The sequence below is a fragment of the Taudactylus pleione genome, unplaced genomic scaffold (assembly GCF_031769625.1).
Source record: "Taudactylus pleione unplaced genomic scaffold, aTauple2 ptg000602l, whole genome shotgun sequence".
NCBI classification, from domain to species: Eukaryota; Metazoa; Chordata; class Amphibia; order Anura; family Myobatrachidae; genus Taudactylus; species Taudactylus pleione.
Window position 1 is genome coordinate 7366660 of NW_028285004.1, and position 27882 is coordinate 7394541.

Below are 27882 nucleotides of genomic sequence, written 5' to 3' on the forward strand. Positions count from 1 at the left end.
AGCTTCTGAACCAAGAAGAGGTTTGCATTAAAGCCCGTGCCTCTGAGACAGGAGAAAGGGAGCAATTACTTTGGAGGCCAGTAGGGAGTGAATGGAATTGTGTAGTGCTTCTGCCCTGTCTGGCTGCACCAGAAGGCCTTTGTAAAAAATTTGGGCCAGATGTCGCTCCTTAAAACTTAGGGGGTGGCCCTGGGAAACAACACCACGTACCCAGGCGTCCAACGTTGTCGTCATACAGGTCTTGGACAACAGCAGAAGCTGGCCTCCCATGCTGGGAAACTCCAGCTGGAAGCCTCCCCAGCCATGCGGCAAGCTCTTCAGCGGGATTGGTGGCAGGGTGTCTGGTAGACCAGTGCCGTTTACCTCAAGCTTTGAGCCCTTAAAAATAGTAACCCTGGAAACTTCAGAAAGGCAGGCCCTTGGTTTTTCCCTGGGGACGAAAGGAGTGAAAGTTCACAACTTAGAGGCTGCCGCAGAAGGAAGGCAGGCAGTCTTGGAAGTGACCATGATCTTGTCAAAATCTGGACCAAGGAATGTCCCCTGAATAAGGATAACAGGATTTTGGTACTTACCGTTAAATCCATTTCTCCGATTCCACAGGGGACACTGGAGCTTCATGACAGTGGGGTATAGACTGTGGGTTGAGTTGAGCCTGGCACTTTAAAAATCTACAAGTGTGACTGGCTCCTCCCCCTCTATGCCCCATCAGCCCCAGTTTTAAAGAACTGAGCCCGAGAGGAGACGGAGAACAGACTGAACAGAGGAGAACAGGAAAAGAAGCAATCCAACATACTGACACACTGCAAGAACACAGCAGGCTGCAGTGATAAACAGTCACACAACGAAAACAGACCAAACTGCAACAGAACTGAAGCAGAACAAGCAACTGAGAACAGGCAAGAAGCACTGAGTGGGCGTCCAGTGTCCCCTGTGGAATCGGAGAAATGGATTTAACGGTAAGTACCAAAATCCTGTTTTCTCCTTCATCCACTAGGGGACACTGGAGCTTCATGACAGTGGGGACGTCCCAAAGCTACCCTCCTGGGGGGGAGAGTGCTGAACACCCTGCAAGACACTACGACCAAAATTTGAAGCAGAAGCCGCAAAAGTGTCAAATCTGTAGAAACGTACAAAAGTATCAACCGAAGACCACGTCGCTGCCCTACAAAGCTGCGAAGCCGAGACACCTCTACGTGCCGCCCAAGTAGTACCCACAGAGCGCGTAGAATGCGCAGAAATGGATACCGGCGGTGGTCTAGCAGAAGCAACATATGCCTGACGAATAGTCAGACGAATCCACCTGGCCAAAGTTTGTTTAGATGCAGGCCAGCCACGCCGATTAGCATCATAAAGGACGAACAGAGCCTCTGATTTACGTAGCCCCTCAGGACGGGACACACAAATGCGAAGTGCCCGAACCACATCCAAGGAGTGAGAATCCCCAGAAGAGTCCGACAACGCTGGCACTACAATCGGCTGATTCAGATGAAAACCCGAGACCACCTTGGGCAAAAAGGAAGGGCGGGTACGAAGTTCCGCCCGATCTTCGTGAAAAATCAAGTAAGGGGAACGGCAGGACAAGGCTCCAAGTTCAGATACTCGTCTGGCCGAAGCCAGGGCCAATAAAAGGATCATCTTCCAAGTCAAATACTTCAATTCCACCTCCTGCAAAGGCTCAAAGGTAGATGACTGAAGAAAAGATAAAACAAGATTCAGGTCCCAAGGAGCCGTGGGTGGCACAAAGGGGGGCTGAATTCTAAGTACCCCTTGAAAAAAGGTCTGAACCTCCGGAATCAGAGCTAGGCGACGCTGGAAAAAAATAGAAAGAGCAGAAATCTGCACTTTAAGCGATCCCAAGCGTAACCCCACATCGAGGCCTTTTTGAAGAAAAAGAAGACGACGTGGTAAATGAAACGAGGAAGTGGAGGATCCACGACCTTCACACCAGGAGATATAAGCCCTCCAAATGCGATGATAATGCGCTGATGTTACCGGTTTTCTAGCCCTAAGCATGGTAGGAATGACCGACCTAGGAACTCCATGGCTTCTTAGGATGGCGGTCTCAATAGCCACGCCGTTAAACGAAGCCGCCGTAAATCCGGGTACACACATGGACCCTGTTGTAGAAGGTCCGATCGCAGCGGAAGAGGCCAAGGTTCGTCTGCCAGAAGGAATAAGAGATCGGAGTACCAAACCCGACGAGGCCAATCCGGAGCCACTAGGATGACGGTGGACGACTCTCGTTTGATCCGCTTGAGAATCCGAGGGAGGAGCGGAAACGGTGGGAACAGGTACACAAGGCTGTACGGCCAAGGGATCAGTAAAGCATCCGCTCCCACCGCTGCCGGATCCATGGTCCTGGAGCAGTAAAGGGGTAGTTGATGATTTATCCGAGATACCATCAGATCTATCTGTGGTTTCCCCCATCTGCAAACCAGTTGATGAAAGACCTCGGGATAAAGATCCTGACGACTGAGGTAGTCCGCTTCCCAGTTGTCGACTCCCGGAATAAACACTGCGGAAATGACCTCTACGTGTCTTTCTGCCCACAGAAGGATGCGACTGGCTTCTCTCATTGCCATCCGACTGCGGGTTCCTCCTTGGCGATTTATGTATGCCACTGCCGTGGCGTTGTCGGATTGTATCCGAACCGGAAGTCCTCGTAACAGAGGAGCAGCCTGTATCAAAGCTCTGTAGACTGCCCGCAGTTCGAGAACATTGATTGGTAAGAGGGATTCCTGCTGCGACCAAATCCCCTGGAAGTGATTGTCCAGAACCACCGCTCCCCATCCACGGAGGCTGGCGTCCGTGGTGACCAAGGTCCAATTCCAAATTCCGAAGCGCCGACCCGCTAACAGATGCTCCGTCCGAAGCCACCAGAGCAAGGATATGCCGTCCGGGGAGACAGACGCACCAGCCGATGCATCTGTAGGTGGGACCCGGACCACTGAGACAGAAGATCCAGTTGAAATATTCTGGAGTGAAATCTGCTGAATTGGATGGCCTCGAAGGAAGCCACCATTTTCCCCAGGAGACGGATGCAAATATGCACAGATACTTTCCTGGGTCTGAGCACCAGACGAACCAGCTCCTGTATGGCTATGGCCTTATCCAAAGGCAAGAATATACGAAGCAGAACAGTGTCTAGAATCATTCCTAGGAACTGAAGTCTCTGGGACGGCATCAACTGAGACTTCTGGAAGTTCACAATCCATCCATGTTGAATGAGAATCTGATGTGTAAGGGACACTTGGTGTAAAAGGACTTCTGCCGTCGGAGCCTTGATGAGTAAATAGTCTAGGTACGGAACTATCGTCACCCCCTGAGAGCGCAAGTGAGACACCATGACGGCCATCACTTTGGTGAATACCCTGGGAGCTGACGAGAGACCGAATGGCAGGGCCTGAAACTGGAAATGAGCTTCCCTGATGGCAAATCTGAGGAAAGCCTGGTGAGGAACCCAAATTGGGACATGCAGATAGGCGTCCTTGATATCTATCGACACCAGAAACTCTTCTGCCTCTAGCCCCGCAATGACAGAATGGAGAGACTCCATCTTGAACCTGTGAAATGAAAGATACTGGTTCAAGGATTTCAGATTCAGAATGGGTCTGACTGACCCATCTGGTTTCGGAACCACAAAAAGGTTTGAGTAAAACCCTTGTTGTCTTTGTGCAGTGGGAACCGCCACAAGGACCTCGGCCAGCAAAAGTTTCTCGATCGCTTGACGCAAAATTAGTTGCTTCAAGGGATCGACGGGCAAATCTGTTGTAAAATAACGCCCAGGAGGAGTGAAAGCGAACTCGATCTTGTATCCTTGAGATACCAGATTTCGAACCAAAGTGTCTGGAGAAGTCAGTCTCCAAACCTCCGAGAAACGCTGGAGGCGAGCCCCCACCTTCGGATTTCCGAGATGGGATGGGAGCCAGTCATGCCACAGGCTTGTCTGCTGGCTTGGGATCTGGACGGCGGGCAATATTTGCTTGACGTCCTCTAGCCCAGCCTCCTCGCCCCGCTGAAGACGAACCTCGCGATCGTCCCTGAAATCTCGCAGATGCTCGAAAGGAACGAAAGGAAGGTCCCCTAAACGAGCGACGCGGAGGAGGTGCTGATGATGGTAGAAAAGTACTCTTACCTCCAGTGGCCAGCGAGATCCATTTGTCCAGCTCTGGACCAAATAAAATATCGCCTGTGAAAGGAAGAGCTTCCACTGCTCTTTTTGACACCGCATCCGCTTGCCAGGCACGAAGCCAAAGTGCCCGGCGAGCAGAGACCGCCAAAGCAGAAATCCTAGCGCCTACCTGGCCGATATCTCTGGAGGCGTCTCCTAAGTATACAGCAGACTCCTGAATATGTTCTGCCAAGGTAATCAGATCTGCCCGCGGAGTGCTGGATCGAAGACCCTCAGTCAATTGTTCCGCCCACTTTTCCACAGCCTTGTTGACCCAAGATCCTACCAAGGCCGGCCGGAGAAGTGCACCCGCGGCTGTATAAATGGATTTCAAAGTGGTTTCTAATCTCCGCTCTGAGGTTTGCTTCAATGTAGTAGCTCCTGGAACAGGTAACGTGGTCTTCTTTGACAACCGAGAAACCGAAGAATCCACAGGTGGCGGGGTCTCCCACCTCTTCCTATTTTCCATAGGAAATGGGTAAAGAGAAAAAACGCTTAGGAATCTGGAATTTACGGTCCGGATTCTGCCAGGCTGCCGTCATCTGTTCGTCCAACTGGAGAGAAACAGGGAATGTGACGGCCATCTTCTGTGACCTGGCAAATAAGGAGTCTTCTAACGATTCTGGAGCTTCCTGGCCAGAAATCTTAAGAACTTCCCTTACCGCTAGAATGAGTGTGTCAATACCTTGCAATGCCTCAGGTTCTTGTGAGTAAGTCTCTACGTCTGATTCGTCCAGCATCTCCCCTTCCTCCTGAGACGAGTGATCCGCTGCCGAATCCTCATCCGACTGGAGAACCGCCGGAAGTGCCCTCTTCTTAGATGAGCGACTTACCGTAGCTTCAGGAGCTTTAGACGCAGAACCCATCGCTTGAGCAAGGCTATTCACCGAGCGGACTAAATTCTGAGCCCACGCTGGTTCTGCTAGAAAAGAAGGGTGAGATGTGCTAGGTAGATCTCTGGCAGCTTCCCGTTCCCTACGGGAAGCGGCTAATTCAGAAGAAAGGTCCGCCATGACCCCTGCCAAACTATTTATGAAGGAGGGAGTGACAGACTGCGTGTTAGCACTGTCTGCTTCACACGTCTCGCACAGGGAAGACCCTTCGGAGCGAGCATGGGTAAATTTCTTCCTGCACTTAGTGCAGGCAAACAGCTTTTGTGATGCAGTTTTTTCTGTCCTGGATGTCATCATGTACTCACAGACAAGCACCACATACTACTCAGGAATGCAGAAGGACTATAAGTAGAAGCAGAATTACAATAATAATGCTATTCAAGTATGGGAGCAGACAGAGCAATAAGGGAGGAGCAGAATTTCAATAATAATGCTACTCAAATTGCAGGCAGTTCAGTAACAGGGGCAGACAGGCATATAAGGGAGGAGCAGTCAATAGGACCAGAAGGTAGTTAAAACCACCTTCTGTAGTTACAGACCCCCTGTAGAAGCTGTCAGATTCTCCTCTCCCCCTCCGCTCAGTGCCTTCAGGGAATGTTCTCTGAGGCACCACTCCCGTTCAGAGCGCGCCAAACTAGCCCAGGCAGTGAAGGAGGAAGAGGAGGAGGGACCTATAAGCTCCTCCTCCTAATGGCCGCCGCTATTGTATGCGCGCGGCATACACTTATCCCGTGGGGACGTTCATCCGACTGGAGATACACCCTTATGTGTCCCCGCACTGACAGCGGGGGCCAGCGGCACGACCGCCGCCAGTGATAAACGTGCCGATGCCTTTTACACAAGCACCGGCACGCAGAGGCAGGACCGCTGTGAGCGCGCCTACCTAACAGCCAGCGCCGGTGTTCTATTGCAACACCAGCGTGGCACTGACAGCCGCGCTCTGTATTCACACCCAGCAGATTATTTACACCTCTCCTGCTAGTCAGGAGAGGTGTGCTACTTACCGGGCTGCTGCGGCCAGAGCGCTGGGCAGTGAGGGGAGAGCGGGGACCCGGACACAAGCCAGTGTTAGCTGTGGCGGGCTCCGCTGAGTCTGATGACTCCTTCACTGCCAAAAGGCAGCCTCCCCTCCATAGGGTGACCGGACACAGGCTGCAGTAGTCGTGTGGTCCCCTCTCTGGCGGCTCCCACGATGCAGGCAGACTGTCACAGCTAACAGTCTGCCTGTCCTCTTGCTTTGTTTTTCTTTTACATCTTTATAAATTTAAAGGGCTGGAGACAGCCCCTGTGCACCGGCTCTACTCGGGCACATTCTAAAAACTGGGGCTGATGGGGCATAGAGGGGGAGGAGCCAGTCACACTTGTAGATTTTTAAAGTGCCAGGCTCAACTCAACCCACAGTCTATACCCCACTGTCATGAAGCTCCAGTGTCCCCTAGTGGATGAAGGAGAAAAGCCTTTCATAGAGTGTGTCAGCATGCCAGAAACAAAGCCAGAGGTCTCACCTAGCAGATACAGAGGATGCCAAGACCTTGGAGGTTAGGATACCAGCCTCACCCAGACAAGAGACCACCTCCCTAATGTGCTCTACGAAAGACAAGCTTGCTCTTAGAGGTACCCGTACCTGTATCTGAGTTAGCTGCTGCTACTGGCATTTGCAGCAGGAGCGCTTTGTCCATGTGGCAGTCTCCGTGTGGATGGATTGCGGAGGGTGCCCGGGGTTTCAGTAGTGATATCAGCAGAGTTATAAAAAGTTTCCAATGTTGTTGGCAGAATGTTATCTAGCGCGTTTTGGCTTGGTATAGCCTTTTTCAAAGGTTGACTGCAGTATATAGTATGTGATAGTCACAGTTATATAGCAAATGTGAGGTACAAGGAACCACTAATACCTTAGTATGTCAGGGTATAGTAGAAAAATAAGAAAGAGGTATAACCGACAGTATAGAAAGTAGAGATTAGCGCTAGCACAAATCACATACAAATGCAGACAAAAAACATTACATTATTATCATCCTTTATTTATATGGCGCCACAACGGTTCTGCAGCGCCTTACACAGTACATAAATAAGCACACAAGAAAAACAGTTATTAGCCGTACAATACAATGCAGGACAAGGACATGGTTTATAGACATAGCTGCATAACACAAGCAGCAGGACATAAGCAACTAAGTGTTAGGTGCCGTTGTGGGGAGTTCGGAGTAAATTATACTATAAGTAGAGGGAGAAGAAGCACATGAGGGACGAGGGCCCTGCTCGTGAGAGCTTACATTCCAAAGGGGAGAGACAGACAAGAGCGACACAGATGGGGTAGATAGTGAGGAAGGAGCATGGAGCAGTGGGTTAGGATATGTGCTGTGGAATGTGAGGGGCAGACAGACAGGGGTGACACAGACCTTCATGTCTGCAATTGCCACTAAAATCGACAACACAGACCACTGGCTGGTAGGATGTATAACCTGGCCCATGGGAGACTGGACCCAGCGTTTCCCGGATACCTACTTGCCTAAAATGGCTGAAGCGCTTCAGGAGGGGGCGGAGGAGCAGCTCAGGGAACACAGACTGCAGTGGAAAGGCACACTGAGCTGGGTCTGCAGGGAGAGCGCCTTTTCCCCTGGCTGACGTTAACCATTGGGTCCCCTGGCCTTTAAAATATGCTTCTGCGCCAGTAAAATTATGCCCCGGTGGTCTAGTGGAATAGTGGGCAAAGCCAGTGTCCACATCAGCGCCTCCGGTTTGTCTCCCGAGACCAGAGGCAAGACTGCACTAAGACGCGGGTCCCCGCAAACAGGGTTGCGCCTTACCTGTCCCCTGGAATCCAGGTTGCAGTATGGGAAGCCAGGCCGGTTCCCCTAGCTAGTCCCCCTCGGAGCCAGGCCGGGAGTACCTAGCACAGGCTTGGTGCCACGGAGGGCTGATGGGGTGGCAGCACAGATGTCCGGAGGACAGTCTGGTGCTGCTCGCCCGTTTGTAAAATAAAGAGGGGGGAAAAAAAAAGGCGTAGAAGTAAAGCTTGGGCTGCTTAACACAGCCCACTGTAAGAATGGTTGTCCAGCTCCTGCTGGACACCAGCGAAACTGAAGTGCCTTCAGGCTGTGGGCAGGATATAGACGGAAGGACCGAAGCATCCTGGGATTGAAAAGCTTTGCTGTTGGAGTTTGGTCCACCAGGTCCCATCTACACCCCATCATCTCCCTGTGGAGTCCTATGGACCCTGAAGAAGAAAGATCAGTGAAACTGCATTTAAAAGTGCACATACACTGAATATCAACCAGATCAGGCCAATATTTGCACAGTGTATGGCCGTGACTGAGCCCTAATTATCGGACTGTTGGCCATGAAAAAAAAAAAATCTTACAGCGTGCTAGACAAATGCGATCATTTATGCTCTGATATACTCATCAGACAGACCAATGACTGACATTGTATGGCACTGTCAGATAGGTCTGTCTGATTGTGACTTATCTGACTGTATGGACAACTTTAGGACACAAATATGCAGTGATTATCCTCCCATTTTGGATACTGTTGGTGGTCGCTTATCCCTTGCTTAAATGAAAAGCATTTATATAATAGTGAGTGGGCAAGGGATCACTGAAAACGGGTCCATTACCATATCCATTTTCATCAGTGGGTAGGAGGTCTTACATGTTCAGATTGCAACTGTATGTACAATAATGTAGACCAATTTATTTTCCTTCCGTACGTAAACCTTGAAAAACCAGTAAATACAGTTTGATAAAACACGTTCTGAAATGAAACTCACTTTTACAGAGACTTCAGAGGACTGCAGTTCATCCAGTTTTAATTGCAGTTCTATTTTATCTGCATTTACTTCTTTCAGTTTATCATAGAGACGTTTCAGGTCATCTTAAAGAAAAAAAAAAAAAAAAAAAAACTGGTGCTTTAGAATGAAAAGGTTAAGTTTGAAAATGTACTCAGTTCTCAGTATCCAAAAATACAAAACAGCCAGCAGAACAGACAGAATCACACTTCTACACTAACAATTTTATAGTGCCACACGTTTGGCACTATAAAATTGTGGCTGGGGATATTAACCAGCAATAGAAGGGGAGCGGGTGACCATTTTGGCCTCGCTACCACTACACAATGCTGAGATTACCGACATTGTGAAGCGGAGTGGGGGCAGGGGTGGTAGATGGGGGTAAGCGGCCGGCCGGGGGACTTGCCTGCTCTTCAGGGAGGCCCAGCCATTTCGGGAGAGTAGGCAAGTATGATACAAAGGACTAAGACTGTTTATCTCAGAGGTTCCCAAACTTAGTCCTCAGGGCAACCTAACAGTCCAGGTTTTAAAGGATATCCATGCTTGATCACAGGTGACTTAATTAGTACCTCAGTCAGTTTGATTTAACCACCTGTGCTTAACCATGCTATTTCTAAACCAGGCTATTTCTAAACCGTGAACTGTTGGGGTGCCTTGAAAACTACGTTTGGGAACCGCTGGTTTATCTAATAAACTTTAGCAGTGAAAAGTGGTAGTTTGATCAAGAGCGTGACTAACGGATAAGAAGTACATTATGACTGGTGCTGCAACCCATTTTATATTAAAAGACATAGCAGCAGAATAAAACAATTAAGGAAGGTGCTATCACAGATGACTGAAATACTGCCACATGTAAATAGTGATCACATGATTTGTGATAACTGTAGGAAACAAATTAAAAAGGGATTCTTTAACTGCTGAAGAAAATCAAGGCACATCCATTGATGAGGAAAGTGACAGAAGTGGCAACATGCAGGACTGAATCAGCTTTGCAGTCATTAAATGAAAGTAAGCAGCGTGTGGGTCATCCATCAAGAGGAAAAGAATGAAAGCATAAAACTATTGCAAAAGGAAAGTTGTAAAAGTTGCGAAAGTTAAAAAAAAAAAAATATATATATATTTTCCATATTCCAGGAACCTGTGCCTGATGATTGTTTTATCCTGCTGCCGTGTCCTTTAATATCAAAAATGTGTTGCAGCACTGAGTTTTAATGTACTTTTTATACATTTGTCACGCTCTTGATCAAACTACCACTATTCAAGTTGTGGCTGCTGAGCCACCACAGCAGGGACTGACTGGTTTTATGACAACTGGAACACTTGAGTAGCTACGTTGGAATTGGTTTTAGACAAATGGGGCAACAAGTTGTAACTAAACTCCGCCAGAGGAAGCAGACAAACGCAATTGCTTTAAAGCAAGATACTATCCTGCCCAGCAACTTCATGGAGAACAGGACAGACACTCACATGGCAAGAACCGGTCTCTGGATAGCAAGGATTTTCTTCTCCGGTGGGAACAACTTTGACACCCAATGTCAAAAGTTACGCAGAAAAACCATGAACTTGACGGACAAGGTTTGACTTGAAAGATTTGTTACTCAACCATGTTCCAATGTACCTGTAGACAGCTCAAGATGGGTCCAAAGTAGTGTGTTAAACTTAACTTTGATGAGATTATCTAGGTATTTAATGATCACTCCCTTGGACCGCAAAAGCACTGCCATAAAAACCATAAGGTTGGTGAAGACCTTCATAGTTGTGGCTAGACCAAAGAATATAACCGAATTGTTAATGGTCAGTGCCCACCACAAATCTGAGGCGGCTGTTATGTCCCTTCAAGATTGGGATATGCAGCTAGGCATTCTTTATATCAGTGGAGGCAAGGAAGTTGTTCCACTGTGGAACTGAAAATTGTGTAGCGGCTCCATTTTGAACTTGGCAAACTGCTGTTGTAAATGGAGAGTCTTGAGGTTAAACATGGGGTCACAAAAGTCTAGTTTTGGGAGTCAGGCCTGAACGGAAGCCTAGAAGGGTTTAGGATATAACTTCATTTGTTGCCTCATACCCACTGATTCAAAGAAGTGGTCCACTAGTCATGAAATATAGCAGACTGGCTTCCACCAGAGACCATTCTTGGTGGGCAGGTGCCTTTTTCAGCATGCTTATGGCTGGGATGTCTGCCTCTCTGGTGACCTCCACATACTTTGGCAGACAAAGCCCTTGGGGGAGCTCCCTGTGTCATTCCAAATATACAAAATGGCTTCAACAGAAGAAAAATAAGTTATGGTAGACTTACCATTGATAACTTTTCTTTGAGGTCCATAGGGACCACAGGGATACCATGAGGAATAATGTGGTTGGAGTGATCCAGGCACCAAACAGTTAAAGCTTTCAGCTCCAAGGATGCCTCTGGTCCTCCTCCACATATACCCCACCCCTGGCCTCAGGCAGTTTTGTGAAAAGAAAAAAAGAAAATAGAAAAGAAAGGAAAAGAAAGAAGTCAAATGGTAAGTCTGCCATAACTCTTATTTTCTTCAGGTTCCATATACCATGGAGATGTCCTAAAATCAGTTCCCCTAAGGGTGGGCGCGCTCTGAAGCAGAAAGGAGAACTTGTCGTCCAAAGGAAGCATCCAGAGAGGCAAAAGTATCAAAGGCATAGAACCTGACAAGAGTGTGCACAATTGCTCAACAGAGGCACCAGGACTAGACGCCCATGATGGCCCTACAAACCAAGTAGAATGTGCCGTTACAGTGTTTAGAACAGGGAGATCAGACTGTGTATACGTAACCATCTAGCCAGAGTGTTTGTTAGCTGGCCATCCTCGTTTTAGAAAATCAGGATATTCTTTTTGTGTTATATAGTTCTCAAAGAATTTGTACGCTCTACATAGATACGGAGAGCACAAACTACATCCAGGGAGGCTTCACCTATAGAAAGGTCTGAAGACTGTAGAGATTGTGGTTCCAGCTTTTCACTCACATGAATACAGGACCCCAACTTAGATACGTAACCCTCCCTTGAGCGGAGAACAGCTCTATCCTGGTGAAAAATCAAAAATGGGGAGCAACAAAAGTGCTGACAAATCAGAGACTCTGCGTGCAGAAGAGAAAAAGAGTCTTCGCTGTCAACTATTTCAAATCTACAGAGTCCAGAGGTTCAAATGGAGGGAGCTTTCAGCCCCTTGAAAACCAAAGACAAATCCCACAGTGCTACCGGTGGGACAAAAAAGGAGGCTGAACTCTGAGAACCCCCCTGAAAAAAAAATTCTAACATCTGGTAAAGGAGCAATCTTTCTCTGGAACCAGCCTCACAGTCCAGAAACCTGCACTCTCAAAGTGGCCAGATTGACACCAAGGTCCAAACCAGCCTGGAGAAAGCCCAGTACCCGGGAAACCCTAAACACCTTAGGGTCATATTTTCTGTGGGAACACCACTGACCAAAAGAATCCAAACGCTAATAGATGCGGTCAAAGAAAGGTTTCGTGCCCTAAGATTAGTTAGAATCATAGAGCTGGAGAAACCCCTGGCTCTTAAGATGGAAGACTCAAGAGCCACGCCGTCAAAGGACAGGAGAGCTAAATCCGGATGCAGGCAGGGACCATGCCCTAACAGATCTGGCCATAGAGGAAGAGGATACGGACTGTATGGATAGTTTCTGTATGTCGGTGAACCAATGATGTCTGGGACAAGCAGGAGCCACTAGTATTACTGTTCCGCCTTCCTGCTTGAATTTCCCCGAGGACCCTTGGGAGGAGGGAAGCCGGAGGAGAGAGATAAGCCAGCTTAAAGTCCCATCTTACTGCTAGTTTGCGTCCACGAAGGCTGCCGAGGGATCTCTGGTCCTGGACCCGTGCCTGGGGACCTTGTGGTTTTGACGTGATGCCATGAGGTCTATGTCTGGTAGGCCCCATTTGCTCAGCAGGAGTTAAAAAAACCCCGGTGGAGAGAGCATTCTCCGGCGTGTATGTCTTGACGACTTAGGAAATCCGCTTCCCAATTGAGGACTCTCGGGATGAATATTGCAGAGATAGCTGGAAGATGACTTTTTGCCCAAATCAGAACTCTTGTCGCTTCCCTCATGGCAGCATGACTTTGCGTGCCTCCCTGATGACAGATTGGTTACGTAGTCGCGTTGTCGGACTGGATCTGTACCGGCCTGCCCTGGAGCAGGTCCTGTTCCACGATGAGTGTTATGTATACTGCTCGAAGCTCCAGAATGTTTATGGGCAAATGACTTTCCCGATTTGTACATCTTCCCTGAAAGGTGACATGACCTGTCACTGCCCCCCTCAGCAAAGACTGCCGTCCGTGGTGAGCAGCACACAATTTGGAATCCAGAATGGGCGACCCTTGTCCAGATAATCCTTTTGATCAAACCTCTGGAGTGAGAAGGATCCTCTGGGACCTTTTATTAGCTGATACCTTCAGTTTCACCTGGAGAGAATCAATATTTTTCAAAGGCCTAAAATATAACTGAGCATACCCCATCATGTCAAATGTTGGTACCATTGACCCCATGACCTGCTTCGCTGATAGAATGGACACCCTTCGTTTGCATTCTCGCAATGATAGGGCCACAATCTTGTCCTCTGGCAGAAATACCCTTTGTGTCTGAGAATCCAGAAGTTCCCCCAGATGTACCATTTACTGTGTTGGAGAAAAAGATGATTTCTTCCAATTGATGATCCAGCCCTGCTTCTGTAGACAAGCAATGGTCAGTTGGAGATGGTCTTGTAAAACAACTGGAGACTGTGCCAATATCAAAAGGTCGTCCAGATATGGAAGTATTCAGATTCCCCGACGCCTGAGATAGGCTGTCATAACCGCCAATATATTGATAAAGACCCGAGTGGCCGTAGATAGACCAAAGGGCAGTGCCTGAAACTGGTAATGTTGTTGCAGGACAGCAACCTGTAGAAATTGCTGGTGTAATAGGCACATGCAGATACACATCCTGAATGTCCAGGGAAACCATAAAATTCCCAGGCTCCATTGCCAAAATAATTGAACAAAGTTTACATACGGAACTTTGGTACACAAATAAATTTGTTGAGGGTTTTCAGATTTAGAATAGGGCGATGAGACCCATCCGATTTCTGAACCAAAAATAGATTGGAATAATAACCCCTTCCTTGTTGCAACACAAGAGCCAGGATTATTACCCCTGCCTGCAGCAGAGAGTAAATGGCTTCCTGAAGGGCCAAGGCCTTGACCGCATCTGATGGAGGATGTGTGCAAAAAACAAAACAAAAACAAACTTCTGGGGAAAATGCCTGCGGAAAGTGAGGGCATACCCGAGAGACCACTTCTCGGATCCAGGCATCTGTTTGATGCCAGTACTCCGCAAACTGAAGTAGTCAGCCCCCCACCCAGGGATCCCACAGGAGGAGGCCGAGGGTTTGTCTGGCTTGGAAGCTGGACGTCTGGCTGGCCCAGACCTCTTTGTTTGTTGTCTGGTTGTCCGGCGAAAAATAGACAGCATGGAAGACCACCGTTCCTTTGCTCGTCCCTGATGAAAGGACCGAAAATAAAACTGCCTAGACTTTAAAGTAGCTGTAGATGGCAGGCCTGCAGATTTTGAAGCTGCCAGAGTAACCATTACCTTATCTAACTTGCTACAAAAAGTATATTTCCAAAGAAAGGTAAGGATTCCATAGCCTTCTTTGACCCTGTATCAGCTTTCCAGGACCTTAACCAAAAAGGACCCTACAAGCCACCACTAAGGATACTGATGCTTTAGAAAACAGAAAGTTGTTTCTACTGCGCTCGGTATCATTATATATATTTTAATAGTCTTAACGACTTCAGGCATCGTAAAATGTTAACATGTTACCTTAATTAATAGGCTTACAGTCCTATGTGTTAATCATTTGGATACTATTTTAAGGGAGTGTAAAGTGGATTTCTGATTGAATCAGCAAAAGCGTCGGGAGTGTGCTAATTAATTCTACCTTTGTGGTGCTTATGCTTTAGAATCTAAGAGTTCCACATCTATTGCAGCTCCTCCTAAATAGGAGGCTGCTTCCCGTATGCGGGATATATATGTGAGCTGTTTGCTGGTAGCATCTGGTAGAGAATCCTCCAATGTCCCAGTCCTCTCTTCAACCGCTTTGGCTACCTGAGCCCCAGCCATAGCTGGACAAGTAACAGCTCCAGATGAAAATATTGCCTTAAGACATGTTTCAATTTCCCCATCTGTAGGATCTTTGAGAGAAGACGCTGATGGAATAGGCAATGTAGCATTCCTGATTAAGTGAGTCACATGAGCATCCACAGTAGGAGGGATTTCCCACTTAGTACATTCAGAAGCTGGGAAAGGATACAATGATGCTAATCTTTTAGTAACATAAAACAATTTACCCAGGTTACCCCATGCCTCATGCATAAATTCAGCGAGCTGCTCGGATTTAGGAAACTCAGCTTTTACCACCTTCCAGGGTTTAAACACTGGAGCCTTCTTACTAGGACCTGGTTCATCATCCTGTATATCTAGGATTAATTCAATTGCCCTCACCCAAGGTAGACCCCGAAGAACCCTGCGCATCATCCGATTCCTCCGATGATGCACCTGAATCCACCTGCTGAACAGATCACTCGATCTGCAGATATATCTGTTTAGTGGGTACCCAGCATTAGACTTATGCTGGGCATACACTATACAATTATCTGTCAGATATCTGTCTGGTTGGAAGGAAAACCTGGTAATGTATGGGAGATTTTGAACACTGGAAAACAGACAAAAAAAAACTGTTCAAATTGGTTAAATTCGTGTGTTTTAACCAATTTGTCTGAACAACCATTTTTGTCTGTTTTCCAGTGTTTGTGAGCAAATGGTCGATTGTTATTTGCTCCCATACATTACTAGATTTTCATTTCAACCAGTCAGATTGGACAAATAATTGTATAGTGTATGCCCAGCATTAATTACGGTTAAGAAGACTTTAATACAAGACATTTTAAGCTTCTCTCACCATTAAGATGTTCCAGCTCTTGAGCTCTACGCTCATTTGTCCTAACCAAATCTCTCTTTTCAGCTTCAATAGACTCTTTAGCTCTTGTTAACTGGCTCTGAAAATCAGAAGACAATAGGAATCACATTCACTAAACTTATTAAAAAGGGGGAAAAAAAAGCATTCAAAGTAATTTTACACATGAAACATTCTATAGCCAACTGAACAAAAACATTAGAAGAAACTCAATTACAGATGTAGCTGCAGTCGCCCTAAAAAGCCCCTCTAGGCACACCAGCTTCCATGAGATGCTGCTAGTGTCTGGCGTCTTATGTCGAAAAGACAACTAAGCAGCAATTGGACTGGGACACAGCAGCAAACTGTGCTGATTAATTTGATATGCGACACTTGTATATCTGTGTGCGACTGACTCCCTGAATCTGTTTACGAAGTGCTACAATGCAGCGGCTGCAGCTTTTTTCCATTACAGGTTCAGTTATGGTTCTTGTACAGCCTCAGGTGCACACAGATATACAAGTGCTGCGTATATTCATTTAATCAGCACGGTCTACTGGTGCATCCTAGTCGCATCGTATTGCAAATTAGACACATTTTCGACAAATAAAAAAAATGCCCGAGGCCAGCAGAGTAGCAGGGGACATGGTGACTAACGCCAGGCAAGTCACGCTGTGCAGCGTATTGAGTCTAGATGTATGAGGAAACATCTGTTGTTTTTACTATCCAATTTAACATACAATCACCAAAATTAGAAGACACTTCTCATTCAGTAGGATAAGAAAAGGATTATAGAATAATCATAAGAGTAATATGCAATACAAGAAAGAAAAAAAAAAACAGAGATAGATTATATATATATATATATATCTCTCTCTCTCTCTTTAGGATCAGTTTTGAGTAGAAAATAAAAAAAATTGACTTTGGTGTAAGGTTTTGGTTTCTCTGAATTACCAAATAAGGTTTTTGGCGATTACCTGTAAGGCCACAAGGCGGACATTGGAAGTCTCCAGATCTTTCATTTGCTCACTTAATTCTTTCTGTTCATCACCTAAAGAAATGCAAAATCATGTTTATGCCAAGTAATAAAAAGTGTACAAAGTTGTTTTTTGGTATTCCGCCTTCTTGATATTTTTTTGCAAGAATGGAAGTTTATACTACTAGGGCTCCAGAATACTTATGATAAAGCCACAGATATGTAGAAGTTTATTAAAATAGGCTATTAATATTACAAATTCGGTAATTACACAATATAAACAATCATATGGACAAACATACTTTTCTTATTCAGCTGTTCCCTTAGATTCTGACATTCTTGGGATTCAGATACAAGGCGCTCCTGGCTTTGAGCTAGCCGCTTTTCAATTTCAAAGTACTGTTGGTCTAGGAGGAGAATGTTAAAATAAAAACATTAAAAAGGGATTTAGAAGAAAAAAAAATAAAAAAAAAATTAACCACGATCTACTGCTCGCTAACAAACCAATTAAAAAGTTATACCAAGGGCTCAGAGACCCAAACTAATCAGTTGTATGCGTCACCTTCTGGAGTGCTGTAAAAATGGTTATGTCCACTCACATGGGCAAATAAGCCCTGCAGCACCAATAAAATTAGCTGGTAAATATGATAGACACATGTGAAACAAATTATTGGTCCAATATTCATTAGAGACCATTACTGTCTGGTGCAATGGCTACCTGTTTCCAAATTGTGAAGTTCTGCCAATCTGTCAGTCAGTTTCAAGTAAAAAGACCCTATTACATATTAAATAATTTTATGATTCAAGCCCAAGGGCCATATTCAATTAGCCGTGGTAATTCAGCTTCTGCGGAAAAGTATCGCGAGAGACGTCATTTCGCCATGCGAAAAATTTCCTCCGTATTCAATTCCAAATTCTTTTTGCCGGTGCGGAAACTCATTGCAATGGGACCTGCACAAAAGTACTGCATGCGAAAAGTACGGGACTTTGCGCCTGGAATTTAATATGGCCCTAAAGAGGCATAGCATTTTTGATTAAATGTTTATTTTAAGCAATAGACAGGCAGCACTATAACAGATAATAGTTGTATGCACGTCAAAACTCATGAACATCTAGTAAAACTATTGTTAAGGTAACTACCTGAACTGGGTCACTTGCGTGCTGCACGTCCAACCGGACGCTTTCACAAGCTGCTGCGGGAGCACGCATATTGGCCATGCACACTGAGCGATGCGGCCGATATATCGTTCCAATTTGGCCTGAGACATCGTATCGACATCGTTTCATTGTGTACCCGGGTTAATAGTTACACACTAGTTCTATTAAGATAGAAACAATGTTGCCTAGCGTTCCCGCTAGGCTGTTTTAGCGGGGCGCGGCGCCCTGCCCTCCTTCTGGAGGGCAAAAAGCACCCTGCCCTCACAGCCTGCGGGAGCCGTTCTCACCAGCGGGACGCAGTGTCCCGCGGGTGGAGAAACACGCGGTGACCCGGTCACCGCCGGAGAATAGACGGGCGCATGAGCCCGGCATCTATTCTCCCTGTCTGCAGGGCTTGGGGGCTGCCCGGCGTGTCTGTAAGTGCCGGGCACGCCCCCAAGAGTGACAAAAAGGGGACGCGTCTTATAGACACGCCCCCTTTTCCAATGACCACGCCCCCTTCTCGGTCGCGCGCGTGCATTCCCTTTCTAGCTCCGGCGCCCTGCCTCCCGCCGGAGCTAGAAGGAACACTAGTTGCCTTTTATAAGTGTTCTCCTGAGCTGCTCCACTATTACCAGGAAACACTTTACCTTTATGTTTCTTAATTATTATTTGGCAACATTGTTCATAATTCAGTTATTTTGTGTGTTCTTAACTTTTTTAGTGTGTATATTTATTTTGGAGGCCTGTTTCTTATTTATATTGTACATGCACATCACCCCCCTTTATTACCATACACTTGAATATTGTCATCTGGACAATTAAATATTGACAGTGATACGAGAGTTGATGTATGCTTCCAGTCAGTAATTTGAATTGAAACAAACATGGTGATTAAACCATGATGTGTTTTTCAGTATATTGCCTCCTTAATATGTTGGAGTTATTTACCCTTTAAGACTGAGAATGTTAGTTGTGGTTATCTCCTGACCTATAGGATTGTTAGGGGAGGATTTCATGGAGTCTTAAAGCCCCCACACACTGTACCATATTTTAAACGATATTGCCATTTTCGACGGACTGGAACGAGAAATTGTTTAAACCGTGCCGTGTGTAGGCACGATAACGATGCGCATTCCCGCTGTCGTTGGTCGTGGATCTCTTCCACATGCAAAGAGATCACGTCCTATCTTTCAATAATTTGCCACACATTGCTCCGTGTGTACGCACGGAACGTGGTCATAGACGACACAGATGCACGCACAGATCAGTGCGTTCCGTGAAGCAAGCACCTGTGATAAAAGACACAGATGCAGAGACTGCTTAGAGAGATCCGACCATTCATCTGTGTAAAAAAAAAACAAAAAAAAAAACAACCCAAACCACAACAACCACACGGCATGCGAAACCCCCCCCCCCCCCCCCCCCCCCCCCCCCAAGCTCAAATAGCCCCGGGCTTTTAATGGTCAGTCCTGGTTGTGCTAAATACAGGGAACAAGAGATGTTGGGGCCTCCTGTATTTAGCAGAACCAGCACTGGGCTCTGAGCCAGTCCTGGTTTTGGAAATATTGGGGACAGGAAGTGTATGTGTCTCCTGTATTATCCATAACCAGCACCAAAGTTTTTCTAGAAGGGGAGTAACTCCACAGCCAAGTGACCTCTTACCAGGTTCCACCGGCCAAAGAATTACCCGACCGCTAGTCAGCCCAGGCCGGAGATCCCTGGGGAGTTGGGGACCCCCTCCAATAAAGGGTCCCCTTCTCCAGGGCACCCCAGACCTTGGCTGATAGCCCGAGGCCATCCCAGGCACCCAGTGGAGCAGTGGTTTCCGGGTTGATCGTGTAAAATATTGTCTTTTGCAGTAGAACTACAGGTCCCAGCAAGCCTTCCCCACATGCTGGTATCTGGGAAACCACAAGTACCTACATGCGGGGCATTAAGTGCCCGATGGTACCTGTAGTTCCATTGCAAAAGAAATACAGAAAAAAAAAAAAAAAACCACAACAAGAGATATGGTAAGAACTTACCTTTGTTATCTCTGTTTCTACGAAGTCCATAGGGTCCACAGGGTTGACCTTGGGATATAGGTTGGGAACCAAATCCGGGCACCACGCAGTTAAAGCTTTTAGCTCCCAGGATGCACTTGGGTCCACTCTCCCTATAACCCCACCCCCCAGCCAGAGGCACCTCAGTTTGTAAGTAGCCAAAGGCCGGAGGAGGAGAGAAAAAGAGAGAGAAAACTGGAACACTCTAGAACCATACTCACAGAAAAGGAGACGGGAAACCGGTGACCAGTAACACAGCCCATATGAAGCCAGGTGCGTCAGGGTGGGCGCCCTGTGGACCCTATGGACTTCGTAGAAACAGAGATAACAAAGGTAAGTTCTTACCATATCTCTTGTTTTCTACTTCAGGGTCCATAGGGGGTCCACAGGGTTGACCTTGGGGATGTCCCAAAGCAGTTCAACCAAGGGTGGGGACGCTCCTGTGCTGAGAGGAGAATCCGTCGCCAAAAAGGAAGCATCCTGAGAGGCAAAGGAAACCAATGCCTAGAACCTTAAAAAGGTATGGACAGAAGACCACTTGGACACCTAGTAAGGCAAAACAGCCGAGGCGCCACAACGAGCCGCCCACGAGGGTTACATGGCCCGAGAAAAAACAAGCCTCAACGACAGAAATGCCTACCCATGGGTAGGCCCCTGAGGAAGACATACGAGGCCATCCAGCCAACATTTCATTATAGGCCGGCCATCGTTTCCTGTGAAAACCAGAAACCGCAGACCACCAATAAGGAGTCCGAATACCATAAGGAACTTGAACGGATCATATAAAGCCAAAGAGGCCGGACCACAGTCAATGAGGCCACACCAGCCGAGAAGACTGCTGACTGAATGGCCGTACCATAAGTTCCAGAATAATATGGAACCTAAAAACCACTCTAAGAAGAAATACAGGGCGAGAGCAACTCACACCCTGACATGATGCCCTCCAGAAGAGGGAGCCACATGAGAACGCTCCCAATTCAGACACTCTCCTGGTTGATTTAAACACACAGAGAGAGCTTAAACAATAGACCATGTAATGGCTATCACAACCAGCGGTTCCATTGACTGTCCCCGGGGGGAACAAAGAACCACTACTAACTCCCCAGGAGTCCCTAGGGAGGACAAGTGGAGGCATAATCCAGAAAACACTCCAAAGGATGAACTGGATACCAGAGCGGAGCAATTCCATATCTTAACCATACCGACAGTGTAGAGATCCGCACTGTCAGAAAGGCCAGGCCAAGGGTGAAACCCAAGCCAGCCGGAAGGAATGCCAGAATATCTGAAAATCCTGGACACCGGAGGATCGTATCGACAGGTACGATACCATAAGAATTATGTATGCCACAGTCCGTGGCAGATCCCAGCAAAGTCTGGCCTACCTGCTCTAAACATCTCCATGAAGACAGAGCCAGGGAAGCCCTAGGACCACAGTAGGGGCGCAGTCAAAGACAAACGATCCAGGTCCAGGGAAAAACAAGGACCCTGAGACAACAGGTCCAGATAGTGAAGTAGTAGGAACGGAGTATCGATGAGGAGACTCCGAAAATCTTAGTACCAGTGATGTCTGGGACGAACTGGAGCCCCCAGAAGGAAAGCCCCTCCGTCTCGAATTAAACTTCCGAAGACCTCGAGGAAGAAGGGAGACCGGAGGACACAGGTACACAAAGTGGAAGGACCACTTCACTGACAAAGTCACTGAAGGTAGCTTCAGTACTCCTGGAGCTGGACTGTAACACCGGTAATGTGTGATCAAGTCAGAAGGCCATGAGGATCAATCCCCTCAGGGAGGCCCCCTCTGCTCACCAGGAGTTGAAACCTCTCGTGGAGAAGAGACTAGTCCCCGGGATGCACGTCGCGACGGCTGAGGAAGCCCGCTTCCCAATGGAGAGCTCCGGGAATAAACACTGCAGAGACCCTTGGACTATGTCAGAATGGATGACATACCTGACATTGCCACCCAACTACCAGTGTTGCCTAGATGGAAGTCACTGTTGTGACACTGTCGGACTGAACCTATTCAGGTTTACCGTGACATATGGGTTAGGCCAGAGTGAAGGTCCAAGACAGCCTAAAGTATCAACAAGTTAAGTGGCAGGGCAGAAACGACAGACGTCCAACTGCCCCGAAACGAATGCGGACCAGACACTGTCTGTAGCAAAGAACACCCTGGACGAGATGGCCATAGCCACCCGGACAGAGACCAACTCACCTCCGGAGAAAGTATCATCGTTCGAACAGCGATCCGATGGGAAAAACTCGATCCATCTGGAGGGGAGTCAATTATGGCAAGGCCTGGAATGGAACTGAGCACATTCCACCCTACCAAAAGGTAGACACTCTGGTAGACCGCGCATCACAAAGAGTAATGACATATGTCGAATGCGTAGATATCCGCACACTCCAAGTTGAAGAGTGGAGATCTTGTCTTACGCCAGAAAAATTCTCAGAGTCTGAAAATCCAGCAGTGCTCCCAGATGAAGAAAACCCTGTGAGGGATGTAGGGAGGACTTTTTCTCCGTTGACTAATTATCTGTGCCGAGAAGAAGCCACGGTTATCCTGACCTGGCGGTAAAGTACCTTGGTGATCCTGCTAAAAGCAGGAGACCGTCCAGAGAAAGGAGCATTCGGATACCCTGAACAGGTGAACTGTCAGAAAATCCATAAGGCTGGTAAACCCCGGTGGAGGTGAGGACAGTCCCAAAAGGCAGAGCCCGAAACTTACAAGTGTTGCTGTGGCACAGCAAACCTGAACCCATGCTGATGAGAGGGCTCTGTACGTACCCGTAGGTACGTATCCTGAATACTCAGATATACCCTAAAATCCCCAGGTTCCAAACGTCGGATGATGGAGCATGGACGATTCCACCTGAGTCCAGGCACCGTTGGAATCTGATTCAGGGATTTGAGACAGAGTATAGGCAAATGAGGACAAGTCGGTCACCGCCCCAGAAAGAAAGTAGAACAACCAGTCCCTCACTGAGATAGTGAGGTTGGCCGAAATACCTCTGCTGACCACAAAGACTGTATAGCTTTCTGGGATTGTAAGGCCCTGATCAGGTCTGAAGAAGGGCCCGTGTAACAATGCCTGTGAGGAGGCTGCCTGAGCAATGAGAGGCCGTTGAGAATCAGTACCTCACTCTGGAAATTCCCCAGATGTAGACCTGTCCCGTCAGGCTGAGGGTATATCCTCAGGTGTAGAAACAGGGTCGTCCGGAAGTCCAGGACTGCTCGGTACTGGATATGGTGGCCCCCATGGAGGCCGACAGCCTAGGAAAAAACAGGCCTTTAGGCTGACCCTGAGGACAAAAAGACTTAACAGAGTTAGTCCGAATGTAGTGGGAGTAGCTAAAGACGGTATCTCCCCATTAGTGATACTGCCAATGATGCAACGATCTTGTCAAGGTCAGGACCAAACAAGATCTTCCCCATGGAAGGAGTGTGCACCACTGCTTTCCCATAACGCAGCCATAGGGTACTGCGGCGGATACAGACGCCGCCGAAACCCTGAAAGTTAGAAGACCGGCATCCCATGAGGTAATCCCACATATGACCACTGCATATTTTATGTGAGCGGCAAAAGATATTTGAACCTCAGACGTGTTGGAGGGGAAAAACGTCACAAAAGCATCACCATGCGATGGCCATGGTAGGACGGGCAACAGGCCCTGAAAACGAGTACATTGATTTCAGGCAAAGTTACCACCTACGGATCCGTAAAATCCGTCCAGGCCGGGATGGGAGGCGTATTAATGCCTGTAATCCGATGATTAACATACAAATCCATCCCAGAAGGGGATTTCCATTACTTGTGAGGACCCTCAGGGAATGGGAAACAGGAGGCCTTTGTGACTCCTCGTATCTGGCGACAGCCAGACTCCCGCTATGAGATCCACCCGCTGGGCAGAAAACGGGAGATGTATGATACAGGTGCCGGATCGACATTCTCTATATCCAGAATGAACCTGGCTAAAAGCCCCAAAGCAGGGATAATAATACTTGAAATCGGCTCCCCCCATGTGAGAGGGAAAGAGCTGAATATACCATCCAGTTCATGGCAGAGCCACTGGTCAGTAACCACAGGGCGTATATCACGCCAATTAGTATTTCGTATAAAACGACATCCACCAGGGTGGCCGTTGTGGTAATCTCTGCAAGGGGAATGACAGACCGATGTGGTATCGGAGGTAATTCATGTACTGTGAAAAACCCCGGCGGGGAGCGACAGTCTGTTGCACAGGGGTAAATTGCAAGAAATTGCGAGATACCCCGAGTTCAAAAGGGCAGTATGGTGAAGTAACTCCAAGCGAGTGACGACAATGGGGCCCGCCCGGCGATCCTCAAAGGAGAGGATCCTGAGAAATAAACCGCCCTTTAAGGGGGTCGTGCAAGGGGCCCCGCACCAGATGGTGCCGCATACATAAACCTTTCTAAGTTAAAATCCTCCGCACTAATTCCTGCAGGCTATGACTTGCAGGATAACAATAATGGGTGCAGTATCGTGTGCAATCTCCTGGTCAGATATATCTGACTATCTTGACGGAAATATTAAGCAGCGCCATACCGGTCCTGACTGACGCTAAGATTAGCTGCAGGGACCCATTATCAGCGTATGCAACTCACAGTTCCATCTAAATTATGGCAACATGCAGCACGCAACAGTATGTGACAAACCTCACAGATATTAACAAATATATATATGTGAGGTCTCAGAACCACCCCAGGTACACCTGTATTAGGGCAGATAAAGAAAACGGATAGATATACACTGACAGGTGAGAGAAAAAGCAGACAGTCAGCACTAGCATAAGTCACATACAATGCAGAAAAATATATATACATACATAAGCATGACATATAATATACTGCACAATGTCGCTACATTCAACTGCCCAGATTCAGTGTCTGGGAAGGCTATAGCGCTGTGTACACTCACCCAAAATGGTCAGGTACGCAGGGGGACTGGGCTCACTGACATCCTAAGAGTTCTGCAGCACCACAGAGAGAAAATGGCCGCTGGAGACCTCAGAAGAAGCGTGGCCCGCGGAGGAAGCAGCTCAGCGACGCCAGACTGTATTATTGAAAGGCACGCTGAGCTGAGGGGAGGAGCCGCTAGACAGGGAAGGCTTCCTCCCCTGGCTAGCAATTAACCCCCCGGGATGCCGGCTCCCGCTGCCGCTATAATCCCTGGTGGTCTAGTGGACACGCGGGGTATGCCTCCATGGAGGGGGAGCCCGCCGCCACCGCTAGCACCTCCGGTCTGTCCCCAGAGACCGGAGGCATAAGGCTGCATATTCACACGTGGATCACAACGCGACTTACCTGTCCCCGTCGATCCGGCAGCAGCCCAGGGATTCCTCCAGAGCCCGGCTAGTACAGACTCTGGGGTCCCGCTGCGATCCCCAGATCTGTACTGGCGTCGCAGCGCCGGCGGGGTGTAGGAGCGGCAGCTCAGACATCCATTGGACAGTCTGATGCTGCCGCTCTGAAGAGTAGTAAAAAATAATAAAATAAAACTCTTTTAAGCTTAGGGGCTGCTAAGCAGCCCCCCTGCAGTAACGGTGACCCAACTCCGGCCGGGCACCAACTTAAACTGAGGTGCCTCTGGCTGTGGGGTGGGGTTATAGGGAGAGTGGACCCAAGTGCATCCTGGGAGCTAAAAGCTTTAACTGCGTGGTGCCCGGATTTGGTTCCCAACCTATACCCCAAGGTCAACCCTGTGGACCCCCTATGGACCCTGAAGTAGAAACATTACATACACACCGTGACAGTACAAGTTTATTAAAACATATGCACACACACTCACACCGTATCCCTGAAGCCAATCACATCCACTTCTCCAAGCAGATAATCCACGTGTACCTGTAAAAAAAAAAAAAGCCATGTAGGCTTCCACGGGCTTGGCAAAAAAAAATAAAAAATGAAAAAAAAAAAAAAACCTGGACCAGCAGACATTAGTATCGTCCTCTAAGGACAGTACTACACGAATGACCACTCAGCCGCGAGATTTCACTATAGAAAACCCACTGCTGGAGCACTCATTGAGAGAGGCAAGCCTTTCCACCTCTCAGCCAATGAGCGGTTCCCACCATTGACTTCAATGATGAGAACTGCTAAGGTAACTTAAGGTTACTTTTGCAGTTCTCAACATTGAGGTCAATGGTGGGAACCGCTCATTGGCTGAGAGGTGGAAAGGCTCGCCTCTATCAGCCAATGAGCGCTCAGCACTGGGATTTCTATAGTGAAATCCCGCGGCTGAGCAGTCATTCGGATAGTACTGTCCTTAGAGGAGGGTACTAATGTCCGCTGGTCCAGGTTTTTTTCTTCGTTTTGCCAAGACCGTGGATGCCTAAATGGAAAGAAGAGAACGTGATCCACGCATAGAAGCAGGTAAATATGGAATATATATATATATATATATATTTTTTTTTTAAGAGGTACACATGAATTATCTACTTAGAGAAGTGGACGTGATTGGTTTCAGGGATACTATGCGAGTCTGAGTGATTGTGAATGTGCATGTAGGTTTTAATAAAACAAGAGATATGGTAAGAACTTACCTTTGTTATCTCTGTTTCTACGAAGTCCATAGGGTCCACAGGGTTGACCTTGTATAGCTGGATCTGGATCCACGGGCACCATGCAGTTATTTTGCTGCTCCCAGGATGCACTTGGATCCATCCTCCTCTATACCCCACCCCCGAGCCACAGGCACCTCAGTTGGTAAGCAGCCAAGGCCGGAGGAGGAGACTAAACAGAGAGAAGGAAGACTGGAATAGACAAGAAACCATTATCACAGAAATGGGAGACGGAAAACCAGTGACCAGCCACACAGCCCATATGAAGCCAAGTGCGTCAGGGTGGGTGCCCTGTGGACCCTATGGACTTCGTAGAAACAGAGATAACAAAGGTAAGTTCTTACCATATCTCTTGTTTTCTACTTCAGTGTCCATAGGGGGTCCACAGGGTTGACCTTGGGGATGTCCCTAAGCAGTTCGACTAAGGGCGGGGACGCTCCTCTGCTGAAAGGAGAACCCGGCGCCTGAAGGATGCATCCTGAGAGGCAAAACGTGTCAAACGCACAGAACCTCAAAAACGTCTGAATAGAAAACCAGGTGGACCGCCTTACATAGCTGAACAGCAGAGGCGCCACGTCTAGCAGCTCAAGAAGACCCACAGAACGAGTGGAATGAGCCTTAAAAAATAAAATAAAAAAAATAAAAAAATCAAATGATTGGGCGACATGAAAGCGCCCCCAATTCTGACACCCCCCTGGCAGAAGCGATTGCCAGGAGAAAAACAGTTTTAAACGTTAACCACTTGAGTTCCACCGACTCAAGAGGCTCAAAAGGAGGACCCCCCAGGACCCGAAGAACCACCGCCAAGTGCCAAGGAGCCACAGGAGGCAAAAAGGGAGGCTGGATTCGGAGAACACCTTGGTAAAGTGTGTGAACATCTGGCAGAGTAGCAATCCTTCGTTGGAACCACACGGACACATGAACCTTCAGGGAGGCAAGGCGTAAGACTAGGTCCAAACCTGATTGAAGAAATTTGAAGATCCTAGAACCTCGGAAACACCTGAGGATCATAGTTTCTGGACTCATCACTGAAAGTAAGTGAGTCACACCCTATGGTAAATCCGTGCGGAAGCAGGCTTGTGTGCCCTGAGCATGGTACTAATAACCGATCCCGAGAAGCCCTGAGACCTTAAGACGGCTGTCTTAAGAGCCACGCCGTCAAAGACAGCCGGCCCAGATCTGGGTAAAGGCAGGGCCCTTGAGACAATAGGTCCTGAAGCTGAGGAAGAAGGTACGGAGTGTCGATGGAGAGGCTCCTCATATCGGAGTACCAAGGACGTCTGGGCCACGCCGGAGCCACCAGCACAAGCATGCCGCCGTCCTGCTTGAA

General features: G+C 47.7%; 1 protein-coding gene across 1 annotated transcript in view; it reads right to left on the reverse strand.

Moving 5' to 3' along the window:
- TPR (translocated promoter region, nuclear basket protein) overlaps positions 1 to 27882 on the reverse strand; it is a 294162-nt gene that overhangs the window by 258932 nt on the left and 7348 nt on the right. The window contains exons 2-5 of the mRNA XM_088453921.1: positions 17095 to 17199; positions 16794 to 16867; positions 15823 to 15919; positions 8831 to 8934 (exon numbers count right to left, since the gene is read on the reverse strand). Coding sequence (XP_088310047.1) covers positions 8831 to 8934; positions 15823 to 15919; positions 16794 to 16867; positions 17095 to 17199 — 380 coding nt within the window. The remainder of the gene's footprint in view (positions 1 to 8830; positions 8935 to 15822; positions 15920 to 16793; positions 16868 to 17094; positions 17200 to 27882) is intronic.